The sequence below is a fragment of the Callorhinus ursinus genome, unplaced genomic scaffold (assembly GCF_003265705.2).
Source record: "Callorhinus ursinus isolate GAN/ISIS: 27379988/994484 unplaced genomic scaffold, GSC_fseal_2.0 scaffold12, whole genome shotgun sequence".
NCBI classification, from domain to species: domain Eukaryota; kingdom Metazoa; phylum Chordata; class Mammalia; order Carnivora; family Otariidae; genus Callorhinus; species Callorhinus ursinus.
The window spans coordinates 34,695,669-34,711,757 of NW_027397074.1; the positions used below are offsets into that span (position 1 = coordinate 34,695,669).

Here is a 16,089-nt window from a genome sequence, read left to right on the forward strand (position 1 = left end):
AATGTATAGGATATGATATCCCATGCTAAGATCTGTTCAGTCTTTGTCATCCAAATGTAAGATCTATTTAGGAGTTTATAAAACAAACCAGTTTTTGTTTGAAATACAAAACCAGTAACTGTTAAATCTGTAAAAGGCAGGTTTCATCTGCCTGTCCCATCCTGTTATTCACAAGCCCCAAGAATCATACTACCCTCCCTACTCCCCTCCCCCCAGCCAAATCACCCTGGCCTAGACCAGGTACGTGTACACCTAACACAAAGGAAGCCAACTTACTGTCTAACAGACAATGTACACCTTGTGAAACCTGGCTCTATCAATGATCTGAGCTAGGCGCTCTCTCTCAGTAACTTGAAAATGTACAAATTGTAGCCAGCCAATGATGGGCAATGAACCTGAAAAAGAATACGTACATTTTGGGGCTGGGGTGGCCATTTTAAGGGACATATAGGCCAATAAGTAAGCAAGGAACCCAACTGAGAGAAAAACTGAAAATGAAGCAAATACATTCTGAAAAGCTGAGATGAGAGACTTTGTAGTTAGGTACCTGTAAGAGAGAAAGAGAAAGCAGGAGGGAGTGAGAAAGAAAGGGGGGTGGAGAGGAGAGAGGGAGGGAGAGGAAGAGAGGGAAACAGAGAGTTGAGACCTTAGCTTTTTAGTTCCCATAGGACCAGCTGCATTCCATTTTACTTCCCTGAATTCTCCTTTTTATATGAGGTAATGGAGGTATATTTCTGTTCCTTACAATCAAGATTCCCAACTGGAAAGTCCTAAATAAGATTAGATAAATGCCAGGAACACAGAGCCATTTTTGTTTTTTCTAAGTCACTAAATAGGCACTACACACTTTAACACAGAAGTAGTTAGGAATTCTGGCTTCTAATCATAGCTCTGCTCTAAGACATCATGCAAATCTGGGCAATCAAAATGCTCTCAACTTTTGTTTACTCACTTTGAAAAGACAGAATTGGATTATAGACCTCCTATACTTAAATGGCTTAAAAATTAACTTGCAATGATCGTGTGAGGGGTGTGTACATGTGTACACATACAACAAATTCAAAGATATATATACTCTTAAAGCAACCCTTTGGAAGTTTCTTGTGAATTTTTCTAACTACATGAAAGATGTAAACTTGGGAGTATAAAATGGCTTTCTCCTAAGACCCCAGAAATCCTTAAAGTAGCACCCAAAGCAAATGTAGTAACTATGTCAAATTATGAAACTTCCTTTCTAGACAAGCAAGGTACTCACCTGATACACTGCCTTCCTTCTTGGACTTTGCTCAAAAATGCCTGCCTACCATACATTAAATGATCTTCTGAGGGATTCCTTAAGAATAGAGCACCATGTTCTGAATCACATAAATGACCCCCACCATGTAGGACCACAGACAGCTATAAGGGTGGATTTCTATAGCTGATTTAATGTTCTGTAACATGGCCTGGCAGTAAAGCCCTATCAAATAACACAGACAGCCTAGAGAAAATGGTGACTCTCATCTGACCAATAAGATCTTCTCTTAAGACTGTCAGTTGGTGCTAAGAGGGATAAAAGCAGTAACACAGTAACAGAAAGTCAACTGTAATAGCAAAGCACTAGCACAGGGATTAACAAACGTCTAATTCTAAAGAGGGTCACAAGGTAACCAGGTAGCTAACCAGGCAGGGCAGCCATGTCTGTTCTATTGTGAAGCATGGCTATCTAATAAAGCTCTTATTTTAGTGATTCCATCATGTATCTTTATAATAAAATTCTTGTCATCTAAGGTAATTCCATGCTTTGCATGTTAAAAAAAAAAAAAAAGCCTAACATACCTAATACTTTTCATAAAGCTAAATAAATGCATTCTGTGTACCTGTTAGATCTCTAGCTTCTAAAACTAAAGCAAAAATAATAATAATAATAATAATGACCTTCAGATTCTTTCCTCAAGGCCTATAAATATAGGTTTATACTCTTATTTGGAGTAAGAAATTTTCTCTGTTAACAGGAAAACTCAATTTAAGTCTTCTTCCAGAGTTGACATTAGCTTTTTTTTTCTTTCTTGGAAAAGAGATAATTTAGTGAGGGCCATTTTATGACAATTAAAATGAAATAAAAAATGAAATACTGAAAAAAATTGGCAGACTTCAATAATGACAGAGGGTCATTATTTAGTCCAACTAAATCAAAATCAGCCTTACCTCAAAAACTTAAGAGATTTGAGGACTATTTAACCCATCTTAAGCATTTACTTAAAATCTTCTAAAAAATCCATCTACCAAGTGTAATACAAAGCACTGTTTTAATAAAGACATTAAAGTGATGGGATGGTCGCAAAATTTTTGAGATAAAAAAACAAACTGCCAAGGCTTGCCAATTAATCCCCAAAACACAAGTGGAAGACACAGAAATTTGACCTGTACTTCAGGCCATTAAAACCTATAAATAACTTCTTGAAAGTACCCAAGACAATTTGTGTTGTTACTTCTTCTTTCTGATTATTTCCATGTTATTTTGATAAATAAATGATAGTAAATAAACTGACATTTACTTAGACTTCTAAAATCATTCTCAAAGGTTCTAAGAACATAAATATTGTAAAGGAAAAGAAATGAATAAGTACAATTTCAACTCAGTTTGATTAAAAAGAACAAACCAAAATAAAATTCAATAAACCAATAAACTGGGGGAAAAAAGATAAACATGGTTGAAAATCTGCTTACGCCCTATCAAGTGAGAGCTCATATCTTTAAAAAAACAAAACAAAACTCATCTTTGGCTCATTTTCTTTTCAAGCCACCATGATCTTACCATAGTGGAATAGAGGGGAAGCAAACAACAAATAAACAAAACTGGGGGATATGTAAAATGATAAGCCCTGACATGAAACAGTTACCATATGATCAGAAATTTCACCTCTAGGTATATACCCCAAAGGACTGAAAACTCAAAATACATGCACATATACGTTCACAGCACCACTATTCATAATAGCTAAAAGATGGAAGTGGCCCAAATGTCCATCAACAAATGGATGGATAAACAAATTATGGTATCTACATACAAAAGAGTATTATTCGGCCATAAAAAAGGAATGACATAGGGGCGCCTGGGTGGCTCAGTCCTTAAGCATCTGCCTTCAGCTCAGATCATGATCCCAGGGTCCCAGGATTGAGCCCCACATCGGGCTCCCTGCTCAGGGGGAAGCCTGCTTCTTCCTCTCACACTCCCCCTGCTTGTGCTCCCTCTCTCGCTGTGTCTCTCTCTGTCAAATAAATAAATAAAATCTTAAAAAAAAAAAAAAAAGGAATGAGGTACTAGTACATGCTACAACATGGATACACTGTGCTATATGAAAGAAGCCAGACACACAAGGTCAAATATTGTATGATTCCATTTATATGAAATATCCAGAATAGATAAATCCATAGAGACAGAATGCAGAGTGACAGATGCCAACCTCTGGGAGGTGAGGGAATAGGGAGAAATGGGGAGCAACTATAATGAATACAGTCTTTTTGGGGCGATGAAAATGTTTTGGAGCTAGACAGAGGTGGTGGTTGCACAAGACTGTGATTGTACTAAATGCCAATGAATTGTTCACTTTAAAATGGTTAACTCTGTTATGTCAATTTCAAGTTCACCTCAATTTTTTAAAAATTAAAAAAAAAAAAACTGGGTCAGTTGTTAGAAGACACAATTTCTAGACCCGGGTTCTAGGCCAGCTACTTATAGCTGACCTCTCTGAGCCTCAATTTCTTCATCTGTAAACAGGTTGGAAACAGATGATATCCAAGGTTCCTCTCATTTAACTGGTGCTCTATTTCTGCAGCTCTGAATTTTTAAAGAATTGTATCATAAAGGAATTTACCTGAAAAACAAAGCATGAAGTACTGGTTAATGTTCTCAACAACAATTGTGCAGGAAAGTCATTAGAAAGTTTAACAAAATTGCTTCTCATAATGACTTTAAATAGAAGTGGACATAAACATTAAAAGTCAATTCAATGAAGGCAATTCTGCAAAGAGTAAACCTAATGTGTTCCAAGATTATAGTTTTCTAGCAGTCAAACTATATTCCAAGGGCAGAAATTAGAGAATCTAATCACAATTATAAACAAATAAAAAATAGATGAAAGACAATCTAGAAGAGAGGTTAGACTAAATTAACTCCAAATTTAACTCTAAATTAAAGAGTATCAATTCTTTTGGGCTTTGGGACCATACAGCCTGAGATCGCTTTGTGTTGGTTGTCTAGCTTTCTGATTTAGAGTTAATCCACATACACCTATAAATCAAATAAACCATAAAAATTAAAGAGACTAATGTTCTCAACCCTACTTTTTATAAGGTGGAGAAAACAACAAAGACAAATAAGCAAGCCAAAGGTTTCCTCAGGAAGCAGCTTTGGATATACTCCAACATAACAAATGACTTGAGTTACCAGAATTTCCCACCAAACAGTAGAGTAGAAATCATTTTGGCCTAGAAATTTCAAGCCAAAAGATGTCAGCTGTCACAGCCAAAGAAAAATCTTAACATTCCTATGAATCATCTGAATCTGTATTGTTAAAACTCAACTGAGAGGGGCGCTTGGGTGGCTCAGTCATTAAGCATCTGCCTTCTGCTCAGGTCATGATCCCAGGGTCCTGGGATCGAGCCCCGCATCGGGCTTCCTGTTCAGCAGGAAGCCTGCTTCTCCCTCTCCCACTCCCCCTGCTTGTGTTCCCTCTCTTGCTGTGTCTCTCTCTGTCAAATAAATAAATGTTTACAAAAAAAAAACCTAAACTGTGAGATAAAACCACAGATGACTGAGACAACTGACTTGCTGTGTAGTTTTTAAATAAATATCAACTGACTTTTGGAAAAATGGATACCATTCATATCCACCTTACTATCAGGAAAGCCAATGAACGCAATCCAAAAAGAAAAGGACGGGCACCTGGGTGGCTCAGATGGTTAAGCGTCTGCCTTCGGCTCAGGTCATGATCCCAAAGTCCTGGGATCGAGTACCGCATCGGGCTCCCTGCTCCTTGGGAGCCTGCTTCTCCCTCTGCCTCTCTCTCTCTCTCATGAATAAATAAATAAAATCTTTAAAAAAAAAAAAAAAGGAGAAGGAGCACTATTTAGCATAATTGTGCCTCAATTTTCACCTTGCTAAGTACATTTGAAAACAATGAATACAAAAGATATAAAAATGCATGTCATATCCCAGCTGTTACAAGCATCCTTTTGACGTACCCTAAATCCCCATGACCTATAATAGGCTTCATCTACTTGGTGTCATAGCCTCAAAAAATTATTTTAGTTTCATAATTTAAGCACATATGAAATAAGGTCACTGTATGCAAAATCATCTAATTAAACAAAGCATAAAAGCTTTAATCATGACATATATTTTGCTTAGTAAAAGCACATGGATTTTAATTACTAGTTAACATGATACACTATAATTATGTAAAAAGTCTTGTTTTCCACTTAGCATACAATTTTCTTATCTCTACATCAAGCTGTTATTAAATTTACTACATAACTACTTACCTTATTTTGACCAAAAATATACTGAAAAAATTTTTTAATGTTTTGAATCAACTCTTCATTCAAAACTAATTTCATAGTACATATGCATAACTAGGGTAGCTCTTTCAGACTGCAAGTATTATACTTTGAAAAGCTTTAATTTTAAAAGAAGAATTTGCTGCACTCTGCGACAGGGAGGTCTGATGATCACATTTTCCAAGTTTAACAGTGCAAGAAAATCAAGTTACATGTCAAATTAATAAAATGAGCTGCAATTAACCTATTTATTCTTGCAACAAATTTGAATCAGTTTAACAATTATAAATTTCTAGGTCCATTATAACTTAGCTAACCGAAGCTGAGTGGTTTCTTTGTGAAATTCACTTGAACTTTGATTCTCTACACTTAAAATTCAAACGTATAAATAAGGGAAGTTTGCCAATTTCTAAGCCTACTCCAATTCTTGCACACTGGGAAAAAATAAAACCCATCAAGAGCTGTACACAAATCTGAAACTGAACAATTACAATCATTCTGAAAAGCATCAAGAGTAAAAGAAAGAGTAAAGGCTTTGCCAGTGCCAAACGCACATAAGCAGCAGAGTGAGTGTGCAGAACTATGCTATGCAGAATGGACCAAGCCTTGACACTCCAAAGCTGCCACCTGCCAGTGTCAGAACAAACAAACCAGGCCTCTAACCGCTCCCCAGGGAACCTGTGGAACAACAGCCCAGAACTCTGGGTCTCTCCATATATCTTGCTCCATCAGTCCAAACCCCATAACGCCATAACAAAGAGAAGGGTACAAGGCTAGCGTTTCCTATGATGTTCAACCCATCAAGGTCAAAACTGACTCCTGAGAATCATTTACCCAATTACCAACTGTCACCCACTATGGAATGAATGTATTTTCCACACCAATTCTGAACCCACTATGCCCTGTTATGTTTGGTAACTACCAAGATAAGTGTATTCAGTTATCAGTACTCTCTTGTACACTAACCACTGTACTGTTCTTGCTTTTTCCTCCATTATCCAACTTCCCACTGCTTCCCTCCCACCCAAAGCTTTCCTCTAGGTTTACTCTGTTCCATGGTTAAAAAAAACAAACAAACAAACAAAACAACACACACACCCACATCCTCAAAAACTTCACTGTTTGCTTTAAATAAAAGCCGCTTCTCTCAAAGGCTGCTTATTTTTTCATTTATCACTTACTCTGACTTTTTAATGCAGGGTCATGGTCCCAATCATAACTCCCAGTCAGGTTCCTGTAAGAACCTCTGTCCCTGTGCAATTCCTGCACCTTGGAATTACCTGGGGGGATTTTAAAGTCCCATCGCCCAGGTTATACCACATACAAATTAAATCAGAATAGCTGGGGATGAGAGCTAGCTATTAGGATTTCCGAGGTGCAGCAAAATTAAGGTAAGGGCGTTAGTAGTTTGTTAAGTTCCCCAAGTTATTTCAACAGAGTCACAGGGAGGAACTACTAATCTCCAAGGCACTCCTGTTCATTCAAAACTCCTGATACATGGCACTCAACATTCTTCTCTATCCCAAGTACTATATAACCTTGAATCATTTAATATACATATGGGATAATCCATCCATCACTCTATTTTTAACATCATTAATATTTCACCTTTGCCAACTTCCAGTGCAATTCCACTTTAGCCACTGTAAGACCACACTCTAGACTTCATCATCACCTTGTCTTCTCTGAATGGGAAATGTGAAAATTAATTATCTTATTCTCTGACTACCATCTTCCAGCTCTAAATTAGTTATACCAACAGTATCTATTTTTGTCATTCGGAGTTGCAGACACTTGATTCTTCTACTTTCTCCTTATTTAGCCCACTTCTGTATCCACTTCCCTATCTAGACCGGACTCCAGAGTTCACCATTTCAACCACTCTCTTGCCAATATCCTCACTTATCACATTATGTTGAAATTGCTTGTTTATTTCCTGATATATGCCATATACTATAAGTCTCATGAGGACACAAACTGTGTATGTTTTGTTCATTGATGTATTCTTGGTGCCAAGTATAACACTTGGCACATGCAGTACGCTCTCAGTAGTATACATTGAACACACAGTATCCTGATCAATCATCAAATCAATGTTATATAAATCAGGATTTTTTTTTCCCCGTAATAATCTTCAACAGTTTATCTTCCTTTCTGATCATCAACTGGCATCTTAACACTTAGGTTCCACTTATCCTTGGTTTCTGTGTCAAATCAGTTCATTGAGTAACTGCTACCTATAGGGTAGGGGGAAGATAACAGTATAAAGTATACTAACAAACAAGAATCATTGGAAAAATTAAATAAACAGTTCAGAAACTTATCAAAGAAAAGGTAATTCACATCACTACCTTAACTTTATTTTTACAAATTTAAGAAAATTCTCTTATGTGTTTAAATATCGACAAAGATATGGAAGTAAATACGGTTTTGAAAATGGAAAAAGCAAACAATACTTTTACTAAATATGCTTCTGCACTGGTTTACTTTTCAAAAATCATGTTATAGTGCAAATAATACTTCATTATTTTTAGAATGCACATACTACTTTTCCTACAAAAGACACACCATATCCTTAATTGAATTTATTAGCATTCAATTAACAATTCACTTGAAATATTTAAATGAATACACTATTACTAACATTTATTTCTAGCAAGCTATGATCATAAAGGCTGTCATAACATTTGTACTCCTCTAAGCAAAAAATATGAAACATCTTTGAGATGCAAGGCATAATAGTTGGTCAAATTATGGTAATAATGAGGAAATAGCTTAATACACACGTCCTTTAAAACAGATTTGCATGTGGAAAATCTTTAAAAAAAATACTATTTGTATATTGCCAAGGTGTAATTATTTAAGTAGTTAATAAGAATTTTAAAACGTTTAGTAGGAAGTATGACATTAGGAAGATGGAGGTGATGAAGGCAGACACTGCTGCAAGTGACTGTGAAAAGGCAGCTGGACCATAAACAGAGATGATCCTCAAGAGTAACATTCTTGGACGTAGAGTGATGCTGAAACAAGCCAGCCTAATAAAGGATCTCCAAAGTTAAGACCTAGAGACTCAAAATGTGCTAGGAGAAAAAAATAATGGGATAAGCACTGCAATTATCACGAGATAATGCAGCCAGGAATTTAGCAAAGGGGAGTAAGCAAATTACGGGGGCAAAGAGGGCATGGTTGGAAATACACGGTGTCTCTGCTTTGGGAGGATTCCTCCTCCTATTGGGGTGTGACTAACCATGAACACTCAACAGGGCAACTGAAAACAGGAACACTGCAGAATTTCAAGTCACTGTAGTTAGCTTCCCCACTAGAGCATAGTGGTTGTTAATTATCCAACACTGCACAATGTAAAGATTTTATTTATTTATTTGACAGAGAGAGATGCAGCGAGAGAGGGAACACAGCAAGGAGAGTGGGAGAGGGAGAAGCAGGCTTCCCACCGAGCAGGGAGCCGGATGCTTGATCCCAGGACCCTGGGATCATGACTGGAGGCGAAGGCAGACACTTAAGGACTGAGCCACCCAGGCGCCCCTCAACACTGCACAATGTAAACCCAACTCTTCATCACCCTCAAATTTCAGTGAAGTCTTCTATAAACACATACACACCATATCCGTGATACTAAATTCACAAAAAATTTTTTAAAAATTCAAGTTGGAGAAAACTGCAACAACTTAATTTCAGCTCTACTATTATCTACTTGTTCTCAATTATGCAATACTAGTAATACTATCTCTTGAAGATAACTACAAAAAATACATTGCAAAATGTAAATACCTTTTGACACCAAAAGCACAATCAACTAAAGAAAAGTAGATAAATTGGCCTATATCAAAATCAGAAAATTTTGCACTCAAATGATATCATTAAGAAAATGAAAAGCCAACACACAGGAGAAAATACTTGTAAATTAAATATCTGATAACGAACCTCTACATATACAAAGAACTGTTAAAGCTGAATAAGAAAAAGACAACCCAATTTTTAAATGAGCATGAGATTCGAATACACGTTTTCTCCAGTGAAGATAAATGGTCATGAAAAGCACACGAAAAGATGTTCAACACCATTAAACATAAGGGAAACGCAAATCAAAACCACTATGAGATACCACTTCTCACCCACCAGACAGCTCTCTCAAAAAGAGAGATAACAAATAATATCAAGGATGTGGAAACTAGAAACTTCCTACATTGCTGGTGGGAATGTCAAATGGTGTAGGTGCTTTAGAAAACAGTTCACAGTTCCTCAAAAGATTAAACACAGTTACCATATGATCCAGCAATTCCATTCCTACTACACATCCCAAGAGAAATGAAATGTTATGTCCATACAAAAACTTGTACACAAGTGTTCATACCAGCATTATTCAGAATAGCACAAAAATGGAAATAACCCCATGTCTACCAACAGGTGAAAGGATACACAAAATGTGGTGTACCTATACAGTGGAATATCATTAGGCAATACAAGAAATTTGAAGTACTGATATATACTACAACATGTATGAACCCTGAAAACGTGCTACATGAAAGAAACCAGTCACAAAAGCTACAAATTCTGATTCCATTCATATAAAATGTTCAAAATAGGCAAAGCCATAGCGAGGTATTTGTGATAGCCCAGGGCTCAAAGAAGGAAGATTTGGGAATGATGGCTAAAGGGTGAGGGTTTTTCTATTTGGGAGTAATGACTTCTACAACTTATTGCAGCAATGGAGTGTACGTATAATTCTCTGCAGTAAAAGTCACTGAATGAGTGAACTGTATAGTATGTGAATAATATCTCAATAAAACCAGTTTTTAAATTACCACTTGCTAGCTAAACAACAAAAAAGAATAAATAAATAAGCAAAGCAGGCTAGACACACAAAAATGGAACAGAATCAATTCAAGATAAAAACAATTCTAAGGAATAAGTATCTAAAAAATTACAGTGAAGAAGGAGTACTACCTTTAATGTAGTGGCTCTCAGCCAGGGACAACTTTGCTCCCCAGGAAACATTTAACAACATATGAAGCCATTTTTGGTTATCAAAATGTGATGGTGAGGGGGGGGTAAAGGAGAAGGTACTATCACAGAGGCCAAGGGTGTTGTTGTGTGCATCCTAATGCACAGGACAACCACTCACAACAATGAGGAGCGAAAAGAGGATGAGAAAGAGGAAAAAGAGAAGAAGAAGAAAGAAAGATGAAGAGATTACCTATTCTGGATTAAATATATTAACAGTGATATTGCTGGAACAGATTCTGGTTCAAACTAGGGAAATTTTAATATAGTGAATATTCAATGATAAAAGGAAATTATCGGTAATTTTATTAGGTGTGACAATAATGCTGTAGTTGTACTTTTTTAAATCCTCATTTAATACAATCCCTATTAAAATACAACATTTTTCACAGAACTAGAACAAGCAATTCTAAAATTTGTATGGAACCACAAAAGACCCTAAATAGCCAAAGCAATCTTCAAAAAGAAAAGCTGGAGGCATCACAATTCCGGATTTCAAGTTGTATTACAAAGCTGCAGTAATCAAAACAGTATGGTACTGGCACAAAAACAGACATATAGATCAACAGAACAGAAAACCCAGATATAAACCCACAACTATATGGTCAATTAATCTTCAACAAAGCAAGAAAGAACATCCAATGGGAAAAAAAACCATCTCTTCAACAAATGGTGTTGGGAAAACTGCACAGCAACATGTAAAAGAAAGAAACTGGACCACTCCTACACCATACACAGAAATAAAATGGATGAAAGACCTAAATGTGAGACAGGAAACTATCAAAATCCTAGAAGAAAATACAGGCACTAACCTTTTTGACATCGGCCATGGCAATTTTTTTCTAGTTATGTCTCCTCAGGCATGGGAAACAAAAGCAAAAATAAACTACTGGGACTACATCAAAATAAAAAGCTTCTGCACAGAGAAGGAAACAATCAACAAACTAAAATGCAACCCATGGGATAGGAGAAGATATCTGCCAATGACATATCTGATAAAAGGTTAGTATGCAAAATATATAAAGAATTTACACAACTCTGGGACACCTGGGTGGCTCAGTCTCAGTCAACTGATCCTCTGCCTTAGGCCTCAGGTCATGATCCTGGAGTTCCTGGAGTTCCTGGACGGAGCCCAGAGGCAGGCTCCCTGCTCAGCAAGGAGTCTGCTTCTCCCTCTCCCTCTATTCCTCCCCCCACTCATGCTTTCTCTCTCACTCACTCTCTCTCAAATAAATAAAATCTTTAAAAAAAAGATTTACACAACTCAACACCCAAAAAACCAATAATCCAATTGAAAAATGGGCAGAAAACATGTACAGACATTTCACCAAAGACATCCAGATGGCCAACAGACACATAAAAAGATGTTCATCATCACTTACCATCAGGGAAATGCAAATCAAAACCACAATGAGATATCACCTCACACCTGTCAGGATGGCTAAAATCAACAACACAAGAAACAACACGTGTTGGCGAGGATGTACACAAAAAGGAATCCTAGTGCACTGCTGGTGGGAATGCAAATTGGTGCAGCCACTCTGGAAAACAGTATGGAGGTTCCTCAAAAAGTTAAAAATAGAACCTCCCTATAACCCAGCAATCACACTACTGGGTATTTACCCAAAGAATTCAAAAACACTAATTTAAAGGGATATATGCACCCCTATATTTATCATAGCATTATTTACAATAGCCAAGATATGAAAGCAACCCAAGTGTCCATCGACTGATTAATGGATAAAAATGTGGTATGTGTGCATATATAATATACGGAATATTATCCAGCCATGAAATCTTGCCATTTGCAATGACATGGATGGAGCTAGAAAGTATTATGCTAAGCGAAGTAAGTCAGAGAAAGACAAATACCCTATGATTTCACTCATGTGTGTAATTTAAGAAACAAGCAAAGGGGAAAGAGGAGGGTTGAAATCAAGAGAGAGAGACTCACAATTATAGAGAACTGATGGTTTCAAAGGGGAGGTGAGTGGGGAGGTGGGTTAAACAGGTGATGGAGCTTAAGGAGTACACTTGTCATTATGAGCACCAGGTAATTTTGGAATTGCTAAATCACCATATTGTACATCTGAAACTGATATAACACTGTATGCCAACTGTATTGGAATTAAAATAAAAACTTTTTTTTAAAAAGATTTTGTTTATTTGACAGAGACACAGCGAGAGAGGGAACACAAGCAGGGGGAGTGGGAGAAGGAGAAGCAGGCTTCCTGCAGAGCAGGGAGTCCCAATGCAGGGCTTGATCCCAGTGGGATCATAACCTGAGCCAAAGGCAGACGCTAATGACTGAGCCACCTGGGCGCCCCTTAAAATAAAAACTTAAAAAGCCAAAAAAAATCCATACTCTTGGGAGATTATGAGAGTATTTTGAGGAAAAGTGACATATCTGCAATTTACTTTAAAATGATTCGGCTACAACAAAAATAACACACAGAGTCAGAAATAAAGCAAATATGACAAAATGTTAACAATACAGGTACTTGGTACATGAGTGCTAAACGCATTATTTTTCAAGGTTTCTGTATGTTTGAAAAATTGCACTTTAAAAAATTGATTCAAATTATATATTTTATATATACTTTATATATATTTTATATATTTCTATAAATACTTTATTTTAAAAATGTTCTTTCTGAATAATGGAGAGTGTCTTAATTCATTACATTTCTTGAAACGATGGAAATGTTTTATTGGGGAAGAGGGCATTATTCCACTATATTCCTCAAGACCAGAAAGAAAACATAAAAAAAAAAAAAATTAAAATCCTGAATGTCCAGGTTTCTCAGTAATTTTCTTCCTATTCCATAAATACCTTACTATAACACTAAACTAAAATAAAATGTATTGTTCTAATATAATACAGTATTGCACTTGGCTTTTCTAACCCAACAATTGGTCTACTGTCTACCTACCTTTTTTGGGCCACATTAACGATTCTCAAACATCAAGTCCATTCTCTGGGGCAGCTGGGTGGCTCAGTCGGTCGAGCCTCCGACTCCTGATTTCAGCTCAGGTCATGATCTCAGGGTCCAGAGATCAAGCCCTACCCTGCTCAGCCCGGATCCTACTGGAGATACTCTCTCTCCCTCTGCCCCTCCCCTGGCTCTCCCACATGTGCATGCATGCTCTCTAAATAAATAAATGAATATATAAAACCTTTTTAAAAAAAATCAAGACCATTCTCTATCATTACCTCATACTGAAAAATAAGCTTAGTTACATGGCAATTCATATTCAGTGCCTTTGACAAAAATGAATTATAAAGAATGAATTTAACTAATACACCTGAAGATTTCCAAGTACAAAAGTGTTCCTCTACTAAAATCCACAAAACTTTTAGCACAGCAGTTCACAGGCACAAAAGCAAGACAAACCAGGCCATATTCCTAAATGGCCCCTCTTCTCTCTCATTCACACATGACTAGAACAATACACGAATGCAAGTTTCAATATTCAAACTCAACTTTTGCTTTCCCCCATCAGACATCATCCAAGGGTAAATCAAAACAACACAAGCCTGTAACAGTTGAGAGACCTAGATCTTTAATGCAAAGCCTAGCCACGAACTCTCACCAATCTTCTACTGTTTCTTCTTATGAAACGGAGCATCCTCTAACACAACAGTCAGAGCCACCATTTACTATGTGCTTCGTATTGGCTAGGACCTTTGCTAACCACTTTATATATATTTAATTCTCACAACAACTCTGACATAAGTTATATTACTAACTCTATTCTACAGATGAGGAAACAGCTAACTCATAGAACTGGGCCATGAACTGAGCTTGGTTTAAAATTCAAGCATGTTTTGAACCATTATTTTACAGACTCTCAAGTAGACTTTTTAAAAAAGAAGCGGGGAGGGGATGGGCAAGATTCTACACACAATATCTGAAAAATCAAAAGTGATTTACTGAGATTCAAAAATTCAATATATCAGAAAAACCTGAAGTAACTAAACTGACACTAACATCTTAAATCCCTTGTAGTCTTTAAAAATCTGATGTAGATTTTGTAAGTAACAGCATTCAGATAACTTCTAGGGTATGTTCTGGAGTTGGCACAGATACACATAAATTTCCTTCACATTCCTAACAGCTGTACAGTAACAACTCAATATCAAAACAATGACCCTGAAAGTACTACAAGATCCTTTTAATTCACAATAAAAAAACAAAGCTCAACAGTGGTCATTAACTCAGAGATCATGAGTCTTTTTAATCAAGATAAATTCAGACAAGAGGCACACCATCATAGAAAAAATTATACTGCACTATATTGTTTTAAATATATATATATATACTGTTTTATTTGTTCACCTCTTAAATTAACAGAAAAATATTTTTATACCCATTCGTGGTAAGTTAAAAATGAAAATGGCCTGTTTATTTGCAAGAGGGAGGAAAGGGTAAAGGCTGGGGGAAAAGCCCTGACAGGGCAAGCTGCAAGCTTACAGAGAGGAGAATAATAAAAGCAGCAAGGGAAAATAACATATCCACAAAGCATCACCAACAAGAAGGAAAAAATAAGGACAGCAAGGAAAATAAAGACAGATACAGATTCACCCACAAAGGACTTTGATGGCGTAATCTCCAGGTAAGTAAAATGTTTTTATAACAGGAACACCCCCTCCTTGTGTATAACAGTTTATTATTGGATGAATGCAGATAGTCAGCTGTTGTATGAAGGAACTGAAATAATTTATATGCTTAGTATCCATTATTTAGACTTGTAAGTACAAATTTGTAATACAAATATGTTATTTGTAATAACATAGCCCTCAGTCCTTTTCTTAACTCACTGCACAATACTAATACAACTCATGCCACTATATATATTTTTTAAACAAAGGATTTTTACATTCCTCGCCTATTCCCTATAAAAGGAACAATCCAAAAGAAGAGCGTATATAAATTCAAAGCTACTTTACGTAAAACTTTATCAAAATGACAAGAATCATAGTACTTCCCATAACAGAAACTATATAACACTGGCATTTTTAAAGCACAATATGAAATTGTACTACAACTTTTCCCTTTCACTCACCTACAGTAAAAGCTTTAATATAGAAGAGATATACCGGTTAGTCAAAAGTTCTAGTTATGACCAATTCATATTGTACAGGTATCACCTCTTCGATTTCCTCCTGAAATTCAGTCTAAATCTAGCTCTCAACGTAATACATAAATTAGAAAGTTAGTAAAAACTGAGACAGAAAGGGAAGAATTAGATCATCTAGGTCAAAGAGGACTTCTTTGTTTTGACATTTTAAAACCTCCACTATGAAACAAAGAACACAGAAAACAACTTCAAACACTAAATTCTAAGTTATGAAAATAAACTACTTGCTATTTACATCTGAAGAAATAATAATAAAACCTAGTATTTACTGAATGTTACTGTGGGAAACATTATTCACAGGATTTAACGTGTCATTTCACTTAATACTTACTGGCATTAAGTACCATTAATTTACAGTCACACAGATGAGAAAACTGAGGTTCA

The 16,089-nt window shown here is 36.3% G+C and overlaps 1 protein-coding gene across 5 annotated transcripts in view; it reads right to left on the reverse strand.

The window, feature by feature from the left end:
* Positions 1–16,089, reverse strand: part of SNX13 (sorting nexin 13) — a 131,435-nt gene that overhangs the window by 104,149 nt on the left and 11,197 nt on the right. For 3 of the 5 annotated variants that reach the window (XM_073898927.1, XM_073898928.1, XM_073898925.1), the window contains exon 2: positions 3,727–3,857. The exons of 1 other annotated variant lie outside the window; for it this stretch is intronic. In XM_073898927.1, coding sequence (XP_073755028.1) covers positions 3,727–3,750 — 24 coding nt within the window. In that variant the 5' untranslated portion in view covers positions 3,751–3,857. Of the gene's footprint in view, positions 1–3,726; positions 3,858–4,927; positions 5,077–16,089 lie in introns of all 5 variants that reach the window. One more of the 5 variants, XM_073898926.1, reaches the window with a different exon arrangement.